General features: G+C 43.4%; 2 protein-coding genes across 3 annotated transcripts in view; one reads left to right on the top strand and one right to left on the bottom strand.

The window, feature by feature from the left end:
* Window positions 1–8,711, top strand: part of REXO5 (RNA exonuclease 5) — a 77,860-nt gene extending 69,149 nt beyond the window's left edge. Inside the window, exon 20 of the mRNA XM_021672308.2 lies at window positions 8,002–8,711. Within this exon, the coding sequence (XP_021527983.2) occupies window positions 8,002–8,047 (46 nt within the window). The 3' untranslated portion in view covers window positions 8,048–8,711. The remainder of the gene's footprint in view (window positions 1–8,001) is intronic.
* The window catches only part of DCUN1D3 (defective in cullin neddylation 1 domain containing 3), a 44,926-nt gene that overhangs the window by 5,393 nt on the left and 25,395 nt on the right, over window positions 1–14,138 (bottom strand). For both annotated transcript variants that reach the window (XM_012464693.3, XM_012464694.3), the window contains one exon: window positions 1,485–2,020. In XM_012464693.3, coding sequence (XP_012320116.1) covers window positions 1,485–1,915 — 431 coding nt within the window. In that variant the 5' untranslated portion in view covers window positions 1,916–2,020. The remainder of the gene's footprint in view (window positions 1–1,484; window positions 2,021–14,138) is intronic.

Genomic DNA, 14,138 nt, shown 5'->3' on the forward strand with positions numbered 1-14,138 from the left:
CAATTAATAATTACAAATGATACCATTTACTGAGAGGTAATAATATAGCATAGTAATTAAGAGTAAGGCTTTCTGCCAGATGGTCTGGATTTGAACTCCAGCTCCTCCAACTAATTAGTCTTATTTCCTTTAATTAGTCTTATTTCCTTATTTGTCAAATGGTAAAAATACCACCTTCATAGGGTTTTGGTGAGGACTAAACAAATTAATACTCTGCTGCTAACAGTGCCTGGCACACAGTGGGCAGCTGATAATGGTTCATTTATTCATTCATTCATCTTCCCAAAGCTAAAATCAAGTCTCCTGCTCCCTCCCGTTTCCCTCGCTGCAATAGCGATTAAGCTGTGGATTCTTTCTGCTTCCAGAGGAGGAGGCTTCCTGCTTCCCTTCTGTTTCTCTATGGGTTGTTTGTTTTTAGTGTATATTTTTAGTGATTGTCAAGGGAGACTTCTGGAGCCAAGGATTCTGAACTTGGGTAATTCTACCACCAGAGGTCAAAATTCTAATGTTAAAAAACAAAAATTATGTATATCTTTTTAACATCTATACAACCCTTTCAGCATGGTCTCACATTGCTCATCTTCTCAGGGACTGCAGTACCTGCTGCAGAGCTGAGGCCTCTGAGGTCTGGAGGGTAACTTGTCTGGGGTCGGGGGCATGCAAACTAGAAATTGTACGGCTGGGTCTCAAAGCTGGTTCTTATTCATAACCCCATGCTCTACAAACCACATTCTATAGGGACACATGACCAGAACAACATGCACAGCTACTGCTTAGTAACTGGGGCCAACTGACCTTGTTACACACAGGCCTGGCTGAGGGCGGGCAATATGCTAAGAACTAGAAAGGGCAAGTGGCTTCATAGAGGGAGAGAGGCATATCCCAAAGGCACTTACTGTATTGGCACTCAGTGCCTGCCACATGCTGGGCATACAATAAATATGGAGTGAGTGAACTGACACATAAAGGAATAAAAAAAAAGAAAGGTCCAAGACAGCAGCAGGGCTGAGTGGCAACTTGGCGACCTGGCTCACCCTGGCTTATTCTTCATTTAAGGCAAAAATGAGCCGTGCTCAGTTACTCAGAAGCTGCCTAATAATGCTAGGATAGGCCTGAAATTTGATCTACGAATTAGGCAAAGGCATTGTTCTGGAAAAAAAAAAAGTGGTCCACATTAGAACCAGACAAGAATCTTTATCAGAATGCAAATGCTTGGGCCTTCCCCACTGAGATTGCTATTCAGTAGGTCTGCTGCAGAGCCAGGTAGATACATTTTAAACCCCTAGAGTCCAGAGGGGCTTCTCTGGATCATAACCACAACTTGGCTCAAAACATTTAAGCTTTAGAGAACCTAGTCAGAAAAATAAAAACTCAACCAAAACCCTATGAAGTCAACCCAGTCCTATCCTAGCTGGGCACCACTGCCCGACAGTGTTCTCTTTCCTCCTTTGCTCACCTGGTGACATAAAGTACTTGTGACTAACCTGGTGAATTTGCACATGGTTGCAGCCTGGAACTTCCAAGCTAAGAGCAGCACTCGAAATTCTGTAGGGTCGACGCACAGGTCATTGCAAAAGCGCTCCATCCCTTCCTCCAAAATTGCATCTTCCCGCTCATCCTTGTAGCGCCTGAACAGTTCTTCCAACCTCTGCAAGGAAGACTCCTCGGCATTGGACTTAGACTCCCTCCCAGCATCTCCCGAGGATGTTGGCAGCTGGCAGGCCTCGGTGGCAGCCTCAGCCTTCTTGGTCCCATTGACAAGGATATCTCCACTTGGCTTGCCACAGGGTGGTACCTGCTCCTCACGGTGGCCTGCACCCCGCCTGCTGTGTGACTTGTTGCTGGGGTCACGGTCTCCATTCTTGCTGCCCAGAGTCGATGAGGGATTCTTGCACTTGGTGACACACTGGCCCATGGTGCTGGTGGCCCAGCCTCTAGAGTGGCCCCCTTTGGATCGGATGCCCTCTCTGCCACTGGCCCATGTACCTCAACATGCCATCAGCCAGAGGAGCCAGCCAACCTGGAAGGAAATTAGAAAGCCATCACTTCTGGGCAGGGGAAATGGGGTATGGACCCTACCTTCTAGGGACTGCACCCTGGTTCACCAGTCTATTTCCATGAGCCAACAACAAACCACGGGAGAGACCCCAAGTTCATCATCTCCTTCATAGGCCAGCTCTGTAACTTCACCTGGGCGACACAGTGGCTGGGGCACATATGGAGAACCAATGAGGGAAATTCCTAAAATTCTTAAGGTAAAATCGGTTTCAAAGAGGCTGATTCATATGTAGAATGCATCAAAGACTACAGTTTGACGGAAATATTCCAGAGGAAATCTGTCTTGCCAACTTGCCATCATGTAAGGAAAGTTATTTGGACTTGGGTTAAGCCAGAAGGCACAAAGAAAGGGTTCATCTTCTAGTTCCTAATGCTACATTCTCATATTTTCTTTTTAAGTAGGATGAGTAGGGAGGAGGGGTGGCCATATTCAGAACAACAGCCTCATAATGGCCTAACGACAAGGTTGTCAAGACTACAAGCAGGGGCCTAAGCCAAGTAGCAAAGTGAAATTTGCCTCTGATCTGTCCAGATTCCTTTCTGGGCCTATCTGGCACAGTAGGTGAAATGCCCGTTCTCTGCCCTACTCCATCCACCTATAGAAACCATCCACCAAGCCTGTACTCCAAACCAAGTTTCCCAACCAAGGAGCTTCTTTTTCTCCCCCACGTCCTCAGCAAGGCTGTACTTAGAATGGAAGCCAAGTTCACAATAAATGTGATTGTCCTGTAGGGCCTATGGGCTGAGTTATCCAAAGAAGCATGTCTCCACTTTAAATTTAAAAGAAGGACTGGGGCTGGGTGCAGTGGCTCATGCCTGTAATCTCAACATTTTGGGAGACCAAGGTAGGTGGGCAGATAGCTTGAGTTCATGAGTTCATGACCAGCCTGACAGACATAGCAAGAGCCCGTCTCTATGAAAAATAGAAAAAAATTAGCCAGGTGTGGTGATGCACACCTGTAGTCCCAGCTACAAGGGAAGCTAAGGTGGGAGGATCAACTGAGCCCAGGTCACAGCTACAGTGAGCTGGGATAGCGCCACTCCACTGCAGCCTGGGTGACAGAGTAAGACCCTGTGTAAAAAAATTGAAAAAATTACTGGTACAAAAACAGGCACACACACCAATAGAGCAGAATGTTGAGCCCAAAAATAAGGCCGCACATCTACAACCATCTGATCTTAACAAAGCTGACAAAAACAAGCAATGAGGAAAAAGACTCCCTATTCAATAATTGGTGCTGGGATAACCAGCTAGCCATATGCAGAAGACTGAGGCTGGACCCCTTCCTCACACCATATACAAAAATCAACTCAAGATAGATTGAAGACTTAAATGTAAAACCCCAAACTATAAAAACCTTAGAAGATAACCTAGGCAATACCACAGAACCAGGCAAAGATTTCATAACAAAGATACCAAAAGCAATGGCAACAAAAGCAAAAATTGACAAGTGAGATCTGTAACAATTAAACTTAAGAGCCTCTGCACAGCAAAAGAAACTATCAAGAGAGTAAATAGACATCCTACAGATTGGGAGAAGAAATCGTCAAACTATGCATCTGACAAAGGTCTAATATCCAATATCTATAAGGAACTTAAATTTACAAGAGAAAAACAACCCCATTAAAAAGTGGGCAAAGTACATGAATAGACACTTCTCAAAAAAAGACATACATGTGACCAACAAGCATAGCAAAAGAAGCTCAATATCACTGATCATTACAGAAATGCAAATCAAAACCACAAAGAAATACAATCTCACACCAGTCAGAATGGCTATTACTAAAAGTAAAAAAAAGTAACAGGTGCTGGTAAGGTTGTAGAGAAAAGGGAACACTTATACACTGCTGGTGGGAGTGTAAATTACTTCAACTACTGTGGAAAGGAGTATAATGATTCCTTAAAGACCTAAAAGCAGAATTATCATTCTACATAGCAATCTCATTATTGGGTATATACTCAGACAAATAAAAGCCATTCTGCCATAAAGACACACACATGTGAACATTCACTATAGCACTATTCACAATAGCAAAGATGTAGAATCAACCTAAATGCCCATCAATGACAGAGTAAAGAAAACGCAGTATATATACACCATGGAATGTTATGCAGCCATAAAAAAGAACCAGGTCATGTCTTTTGTGGGAACATGGATGTAGCTGGAGGCTATGATCCTCAGCAAACTAACACAGGGACAGAAAACCAAATAGCACATGTTCTCACTTATAAAGTGGAAGCTAAATGATAAGAACTTATGAACACAAAGAAGGAAATGACAGACACTGGGTTCCACTTGATGGGGGAGGGTGGAAGGAGGGAGAGGAGCAGAAAAGACAATTACTGGGTTCTGGGCTTAATACCTGGATGATGAAATAGTAAGTACAACAAACCCCCGTGACACGTTTACCTATGTAACAAACCTCGACATGTACCCCAAACCTAAAATGAGAATTAAAAAAAGTTCACCATAAATAAATAAATGCTCAAAATATTCAGGAAAAAAAAGAAAAAACTGAAAAAAATTGGGAAAAGAAAAATAAAAGGACTGATTTACTCAACTACAATCTCTAAATGGTAGGATAATTGCTAGATGAAAAAGAAAAGTTTGCACTGATACATAACACATTCATCATGGTGGCTTATTAATTATTTATATAATTTAAAAGTGTTTTTTTAAACAAATTGCTAGACATTTTACCAGAGGTGAGATGATTTCTCCAAGATGACTCTGTCTACTCAGGACTCATATTCCTACCTTCAACTGGTTTGTTGGAAAATCCATATACAATTTAGTATTTATAAAATTTTGCCAACTGCTATAATAATGGCAGCCACTGATATTATGTTGTTAATGAAACGTGCACCAGGAGCCACAAGTGCAGTAGGAAACAGACATTAAATAAAAGTCGATGTCAGTCACCCAGGCCTCCCCAGTTCTAGGGAGATTCCATGGACCTCTATGATCCAAACTGAATCATCTTAGAGAACAGGCAGTGGGACAAAGGGGTGTTTTTTTTTTTTTTTTTGAAACGGAGCCTTGCTCTGTTGCCAGGCTGGAGTGCAGTGGCACAGTCTCGGCTCACTGCAACCTCCACCTCCTGGATTCAAGCGATTCTTCTGCCTCAGCCTCCCGAGTAGCTGGGACCACAGGCACATGCCACCACGCCCAGCTAATTTTTGTATTTTTAGTAGAGACGAGGTTTCACCATGGCCAGGATAGTCTCAATCTCTTAACCTCGTGATCCGCCCGCCTCGGCCTCCTAAAGTGCTGGGATTACAGGCGTGAGCCACCGCGCCAGGCAAAAGGGTGGGTTTTATGAACGGCTGGAGCCTTAAACTTTACCTAAAATACTTGGCTTCCTCCAAATAGTGCCTGGATAAATTGGGGGTTGTCTTCAAGAGGAATTCTCTCTGAGGATAAGCTCGATTATACAGTAAGTTTAAAATGAAGAGCACAATCATTCCTGTAGTTATTAGAGATTATCATATCAAGGCCTGTCCCATTCTCCAATCTCAAAGAGAAAAATGACAAAAAGACATGTCCAAACATGTCCTCAAAGACCTATAGTAGTTTTACTTAGGCATCTTAGACACTGAAGCTCTTAGAAGGGCTTTTGGTATGGAAAGTAACCACCCTAAGTAAGTTTTTTAGAAGACTTTTTATGTTTTAAGACTACAGCTAGTAAGCCGTAAGTACAACTCATTACAATTTCAAATGGCAAGGGGTTAATTCTTGGAAGACCATGGTACAAGAGAAGCAACTGTGCAAGCTGAATTATCTCAAAACAAGGACTGTACCATGTGGAGGGCCTGGTTTCCAGATTTGTGTTTCTAAAGACTAGAATGCTCAAAGAAACAAAAGGCCCAAACTTACACAAACCCCACATGCTCACAGACTGGCAACTCTAATTCCCAGGCATGCTGACTCACAAGGGTTTGTTGCTCAGCTCCTGCTGCTGGGGGAGGAATGGACACCCAGTGAGATAAGAGGATTTCCTGGCCTCCATCTGACCCACCTACCCAAGGCCATTCACCCTGCCCCCACTGGGCAGATGCTTCATCATAGCAGCTTCCTCCAAATCCTGGTGCCAAGGCCTTCAGGTAGGGACAGAACAGATGGGGCTCTCAAAGAGGCCCTAATCCCATTTAGCGAACTGCCCCTCCATGTAAGAGCATCCTTTGATTACCTGACACAGCAGAACCAGCTGAAACCTGAAAGCTTTTAACATGCCCAGCAGATGAAAAAAAGGAGAAGAAAATCAGTTTCAACAGATGATCAATCAGCAAATGCCAGAAGGTTGGATCCTTCTTCCATTCTGGTCCCTTTCTTTGAAATGCCCCCATTCCACTGAGTGTTGAGGCAAGTAGTGGTCTAAAGCCAGAAGAAAATATCTCTAGATCTGATGAGTATGGTCCCCTGATTACTCTGATTACTGCCCAATGATCTACCTTCTTCTGTGTCTACCCTCTTCTCTGGGAAAATACTTTTGCTCTCCCAGAGCTTTCCTCAGGTTCAATCACAATGCCCAGCCCCGTGGCCCAGGCTGGCAGCACTTCAAGTGTTTTAAAGTTGAAGGTCTCCCCTAGACTCACTAGCTGATGGCTAACAGCTAATAATAGCAGTCATCAATTATTGAGCACTTGATATGGTGCCAGGCACTATGCTAAGCACTTTTAAGGACACGAACTCACATATACTCATCATAACCCCATTTAAAAACAAGGAAACTGAGGCTGAGGAAAATAAATTACCCAAGATCACATGTCTGGCTCAAGAAACCATGACATTTACCCCTAGGCTAGATTGCTGCGCCTACCCACAGCAGAGCACCTAGAGAGAACACATGACAGACAGGCCCCAAGTTCAGGAGTGACACCACAGCAACCCCAGAGCTGCAAATCTCACCATCAGCCACTGGAGAGAGAACACATGTCTGTGCTTGGTGCTCAAGAAGGATCTCCTACTCACTGCCCTCTCCCCAGCCCAGCCCTCCTGCCACAATCCAGGCAGGCACCATGTGCCTGGGCTCAACCCTACCAGATGTGGAAACTAGAATTAGTCCAGATGCCCTAAACCTGTGACATTTTAGTCCACCAGCACGGTTAAAAGCTCCAGCTCTGAAAAGGAAGGCCAACTGCACCACTGGCTAATTGTTTGACCCTAATGGAAGCCTGAATTTCCACAATCTGCAAAATGGTATCTGCCTGATGGAGCTCTTGAAAGAATTCAGTGAGGAAATGCAGATAAAAGGTACAAGGCTTCAGAGAAAACACTTGATATAACAGCTGTTACTGTACTATTAGTAGTAGTAGCTCAGTAGCATCTGGTTAGCCTGTTCAAGTCCCAACTTATCCCATCTGAACGATGGGCTCCAGGCCTCAGATTCCACAGGCCCAACCAGGACTGCCTACCCCTGCACTGAGTCACTGGCCCAGGGCTTGTTCCAAAACTGATTCTCTTACCACAGTACTGATCCTACTCAAATACACCACTACCCAGAAATGCTCGTAGGATCAGACTCTCCGCAACACAGGATTTCCTTGTGATTGATCCTGAATAAAATCAAGCTGAGAATCTGCTGTGCCCAATGGACACTGAATTGCTGGTCATGCCCTGACCCTAACCTGGAGCAGGCTTTCAGCCAGTTCCAAACTCCTTCCCCTCTCCACTTGGTCCCAGCTCTGTAAATCTACAAAAGAAAGGACATCTAGATTTCTACACAGTTGCTAATTTAATGGAACTGCCTTCCCAGTTGGTCCTCTTCCCTTATCACTGCCACCTCTGAAGTGGACAGCCTCAGCACTATCTGGATACCTGGTGCCAAATTTTCAGCAGCAACAGAGCATTATTATTCATGAATATCATTTTGTATTTGTTAGTACGTTATGAAAGCTATATACAAACATATCTCTATGAAGCAATTACCCCCATTTTACAGGAAACTAAATGAATGGAGACACACCAAGGTCAAGGAGCCTATCTAGGAATGGAGGAAACAGGAGCGCAGTGATGAAAAGGATGAGCTCAGACAAACCAAGACAAAGTATTGCCATTGCCATGGCAATCTCACTAAAGAACTGGAACTGTCCGCATGGAACTTTAAAACGGGGCAGCTGTACCTCAAAGCACTATTTGGGTAAAATAAATGAAATAATGCATGTAAATGCTCTGTTCAATACCTGACTCACAGAAAGCATTTGGTTGGTAAGTATTAGCCTCTATAATAGTTATGATTATTGTCACAACATCAGTGACAGAATGAAGTCTCCCTTCTCCTAGAATGGTGCTCTTTGCAGGAGCCAGCCCAGATCTCCCATGGCGATTCAGGTCTGCTCACAGTAAGTGACCATTCTCCTGCTTCAGCAAGGGGCACAAATGGGTTGAATGGAGCCACAGACAAGGAGAGATGCGGAGAAAGAAAAGGCAGAAAAAAGAAAAAAAAACCCCGCAAACTGGGGAAACCTACTTCTAGGCTTTTTTTTTCTACTTAGAGCTTTGAGTGTTTACCTGAAAGACCAAAGACAGCAGTTCTGCTTAGCTTCTGCTGGACCAAAATCAGCCTCCAGCTTCTCTCCCTCAGTCTCAGCCCAGCTGCTCTGGCTCTCCCTCCCTCCTCTGCACATCAGCCTCCAGACTCTTTCCTCCCCTGTGCCAGCACTGGCCGCTGTTCCTGGGGATGGGCTTGGCTGGCTGCCTGGCCCTAGGCCTGAAGCGGCCACTGCTGGGCCCAAAGGGCAATCCCAGAGGCCATAGTCCTTGTTTTGCTCTAGCTCCAAAGAGGGATCAGGAAATTGCTCCTAACTCCTAGGCAGATCATGAAATGACAACCAGGCAAGTCCCTGTCTTCTAGGGGCTTAACCTCAACTGCCTCTTATAGAACAGAACCACCATAGAGGGCAAACCCACACTGAGACTCTGTGCAAATGCAGACAGGGAAAGGAGACAGAAGTGTGAACTACTCTAACAGAAAGAAAGGTAGAGAGGGACTGAGGAAGTGAGATCAGCATCTGTGGAGCCCAGGGCTACATGCTTCACATTCATCATCACCTTCAAGCCTCACAACAACCTCAAGAAATGAGCTGTTGCAGCTTTGATAGATTAGGAAACAGGTCCCTCAACTACTAAGCAGTAAGACTGGAAAATAAAACAAGTCTGCCAGACTTTCCATGGGGAAGTTTCAGAGAGAAGGCAGGTCTTATTCTGGTCCTTAAATGTCTATAAGCATGATATAAAAGGAAGGAGGGAGAGGGCCGATATGGTTGGCTCATGTCATTAATGTATATTAATAACAATTATTATAAAAATAATTATATTAGTAAGGTTTTCAAAATGGGGACAAGATCAAAAAACAAAAAATAAATAATTACATATATTTATTGACATGAATTTTCACTTTTAATCCATGACTCTATAAGGAAAATAATATAACCTTCATTTTACAGAGGGAAGAAGTGAATAGAGCTTAAGGGAGGTGGCCTGGGGTCACATAGTCAATCTACGGAGGAGAAGGGTTCAAATCCAGGCAATCTGACTCTAAACTGGCCACTTTCCATCACTGGTCTCACTACTGTTCTCTGCTATGATGTGTGCTGGGATATACCCCTACCCCTAAGGAGGTACCGATGCCCCAAGAAGAAAATGTCCAACATTCTATCAGCGCCTAAGTATGTTCCTGAGGAACCAAGTCAATAGGAACAGAGTACACCCCCGGGAAACCTTTGATTCTGGTTTGGAATCCCCCTGAACAACGTGTGCTCTCAAGCAAGTCACTTAACCTCTCTGAGTTTCTGTGACCCAACATTAAAGTGAGGGGTCAGGGTTAGTCTTTCCAAGGTCTAATATTCTGGGACTACCATCACCGTTTCTGGCATTCAAATTTAGGCCAAAGTTCTAAATTTGCAACCCTCCTGAGGACAGGAACTTTGCCTCCTTGGTGAACTGATCTCACACTTCTCCTTGCCCAAGACTATCAGAGTTAAAGAAAAAGTAGAAGTCCAAAAGCAGAGGGAAAGCAGGGCTACTCCAATCTGAACAAGGGGTGATAGGAAACACTGGTTTTGCAGCCTTCCCTCTCCTTAATCATCTTAGTTTGATCTCTGCAGAGTCAGTAATAGGCCCAGACATGGAAAACAGAGCATCACAAACTGACTGCTGGAGCTGGCTGGGTCAGGAAGCCCACTCAGAGGAATGCTATGTTGGCTACTGATGGGCAGCCAGAACGGACTTGTGAAATGAGGAGCTAAAAACACAGGAGGCAAATGCTGGCACCAAAAGTCAGTGTCAGCAAGGCACTTGAGATCTGCTCTGAGCTTCCTTGACAGAAGGGACCAATCCATTCCACTCCTCCATTCTGTTCCCATCTAGAGTCAATTCAGCAGCAAGAAACCAAGCTGGTGCTCCTACATATTAGCAACATACGAGACCATCCTGGTCAACATGGTGAAACCCCGTCTCTACTAATACAAAAAAAAAAAACTAGCTGGGCATGGTGGCGCGTGCCTGTAATCCCAGCTACTCAGGAGGCTGAGGCAGGAGAATTGCCTGAACCCAGGAGGCGGAGGTTGCGGTGAGCCGAGATCGCGCCATTGCACTCCAGCCTGGGTAACGAGCGAAACTCCGTCTCAAAAAAAAAAAAAATCCATCTTTTCAACTTTTATCTAAATAGTCTGTAGAGCTAGCTGGGTACATGTTTGTATTTCTTCCTATATATGCCAGATACCCAAAGGCCAGAGAACATGAGTACATGAATTCTTCAGACAGCGTTTCTACAGCTGCCAGGGGCTGAAGCGGCTGTACTGGCACAGCCATCCTCCAGAGAGTCTCAAGGCAAGACCACAGGAGCCCCTTGATCCCACCTGTCAGCCACAGACTCTAAATGACCTGAGAAAAAAGATGGAATATGGATGGTGTCCATTTGTAAACTACTTCCTAGAAAGTAAACGTGCAAAAATGACAAGGCAAGATTGAGGGAACACTGCAAATGCAGAGCTGCTGCTGCCACTTCCAACTTAGGACTTAAAAGATCACCTTTGGAGATTAGGTCTTACCCAGAGCCACTTGGGAGGGAAAGCCGTTCCCTCTGCCAAAGCAAACTAGACCCGTCTGCTTCTATTTTCCAGCTTTTAAAAGACTTTTTGTCCTAAAATGTACTGCAGCAACAAGCTAAGACAGCAGTTCCAGTTAGGGCTGGGGAGGAATCCATGACTTTTTACCTCAACCAATCTCAACAGTGCAAAAGAAAAGTGGGAGGAAGGAAGAGAGAAAGGGGGTAGGGAGGACAGAGAAAACTTTTAAAAACTGGCTCTATTTCTATAAAAATCATCTTAGATCACATGACTAAGACCAGCCAGTTTAGCATAAAGTCTCTTTGAAAGTGTTGTCACCGTTCCTTACATTGTACCCTTTGAATGCACTACTAAGAATGTATGTCCAGTTGACTGAAGCCAGTGTGAGCTGGCTAGAACAAATGCCTACTTGCCAAACACAGGCAAGTCAACACATACTATAAAGTTTCCAAATACCAAATAATTAACCATTTTTTTTGGTCTCTGGGCTTCTGAACTGAGCTACATGTTTAACCCCACATAACTCAAAATAACCAAAAAAGGGCCATATCATATCACTGACCCACACTTGAAATATTTTTTGCTGTCACTATTGATCTGGGCACTTCTAACTACCCACTTATGTGCAGAGGGGGCATCAAATTTCTAGGTTGGTCACTCTTTGTTTTCACATCAGCTTTTCCAGTGACTTACCCTATTTAAAAGCAGAAGGCTGTCTTGGATTTGTGCTGCATGGTACTCTAATAAAAATGGCACACCTGCTGCACTCTTCATCTCTGGTGATAAGCTTGCAGCTTGTTTTATTTCTTAGGATGGAGCCTCATTAGACCCCACTGAAAATAAACCACTGATTAGCACTAATTCCCTCCTTCCAGTCAACATACGGGTATCAGCCACCCTGGAGGTTTACCTGATTGTAGCTGATTAGTCCTCAAAACAGCCAATTACCACATCAACTGCTCATTTTTTAGTCACCTTCTGAGAACTTGGGAGTCAGCAACTGATTGAAAATTAGTGAACTGGAGATAAGGTTAGATTTGGGTATCTAAGTAAAAGGCGAGAAAGGAAATTGTAAAATGAGTCCAAAGACAAGGAAGGAACACAATATACAGATGATAAATGACTGCATCCAAATGTCTTAAAGGGCACCTGGATGACCACAAATGTAGAGATGTGGTTTCTAGATCCAATGGCCTCTAAGTAGGCCTCAGGTTCACCGTGTGGTAACCAAGTAATCTCTTAATGTTTGCTAATTCTTAAAAAAAAAAAAAAATCTAAATCCATTAAGACCACATTTATCAGCTTTTTCCTAGAGGCCCCATGATGGAGACTGACTGCTAATGCCTAATAGTAGACAGGAAAAGGAAGAGGGAGAGAAAAGACCCGTACAATAAAAGAATTCCTGCTTTCAACCTGCATCAACCTGTTCAGAAAAGTGAAGTCACTAGGCTCTTTCCTGCTGGCAAATTCAAAAGTATGACATAATTATCTTGTGAAGTTTAGAGAGTACAGAGACACAAAAAGAAAATGAAGAGTCAACCACTAATTTCACCACCTACGGTTAATGTTTGGTAGTATATCCTTTCATTCTTTTATATAAGCACATACAGATGGTACATATAAATTAATACACATACAAGCACATATTACACACACAAAACTTCGAAAAACAATGGAGTTTATATTATACATCCTATTTTACAACTTTTCCACTGAACACTTTTTCATAAAAATCTTCCCCTTTCATAAAATCTTTACCCACAGACTGTATACCCTACTAGTCAGTCAGTCAAAAATGTGGGTGCTACACTGCAGGGGTCAGGAGAAAGAAGCTGAGACTCTCTGTGTTGAAACATTTTTAATAGCCAGACGTCTTCTGTTGATGTGGGTACCATTTGTCAGTGTAATCTCTTACTGTTGGACATTTAGCCTGCTTCCAATAGTTCACTATTATAAACAATACTGGGATAGACTGGGCACAGTGGCTCACACCTGTAATCTCTGCACTTTGGGAGGCCAAAGAGGGCAGATCACTTGAGGCCAGAAGTTCAATACCAGCCTGGCCAACATGGCAAAACCCTGTCTCTACTAAAAATACAAAAATTAGCTGGTAATTTTTGTGGTAATTAGTGGTAGTACGAGCTTCTAATCCCAGCTACTCGGGAGACTGAGGCACAAGAATCGCTAGAACCCAGGAGGTGGAGGATGCAGTGAGCCAAGATCATGCCCCTGCACTCCAGCCTGGGGCAGAGAGAGACCCGTCTCAAAAAAAAAAAAAATACTGGGATAATAAATATAATATGCAGCTAAAACTTAGCATGTTTATAATTATTTCCTGAGAACTGATGGATCAAAGGATATGGAAATAAAATTACATACATAGTCAATCTGACTTCCAAAACTGTATTGTCAAGTTATTCTGGCAGGGTATTGGGAGTGCATATTTCTCTCAAAATCTACTTGTAATATTTACCAACTAATTCAATTTACTTAAAGAAAAAAATCCTTGCCAAAAGGACATAAGACTTTATATTTAAGAAAAAACAAACTGTCAAAGAAGGACAGAAGACAGGTAAAGAAAGAGATCACTTACTTCTCTGAGAATCACATCAAAAAGGCTAACCAATCCAATGAGTCTGGCTCCAAGGATTTTAAGAAAGTTTTGTTAAATGATGGGGAAATGAGGAGAAAAAGAATTTAATCCTAAGGACATCTTTCACTTACATCTAAATTTCCTCAATTTATTCTTTCAAAAGAAGATCAACTTCTCCCTCACACTCCCACCAAGAAAAAGAAAAGGACAAAGATGATGACCATCTTAAGTCTAATGAGTAACAGTCCCCTTATCAAAGGTTTAACATCAGGGGTAGAAGGGTCTGGCCCATGGATTCAGTGATTCACATTCCCAGGGAGCAAGAGGCTCATTCAAAAGAGAAATGTGGAGAGACAATGCTTGGAAATGGTTTGATTTAGTGTGGAGACTAACATGGGCTTTCAAGCCGCAAACTGG

This window comes from Aotus nancymaae, unplaced genomic scaffold (assembly GCF_030222135.1).
Source record: "Aotus nancymaae isolate 86718 unplaced genomic scaffold, 86718_ANA_hifiasm-v0.15.2.pri h1tg000049l, whole genome shotgun sequence".
Lineage (NCBI taxonomy): Eukaryota > Metazoa > Chordata > Mammalia > Primates > Aotidae > Aotus > Aotus nancymaae.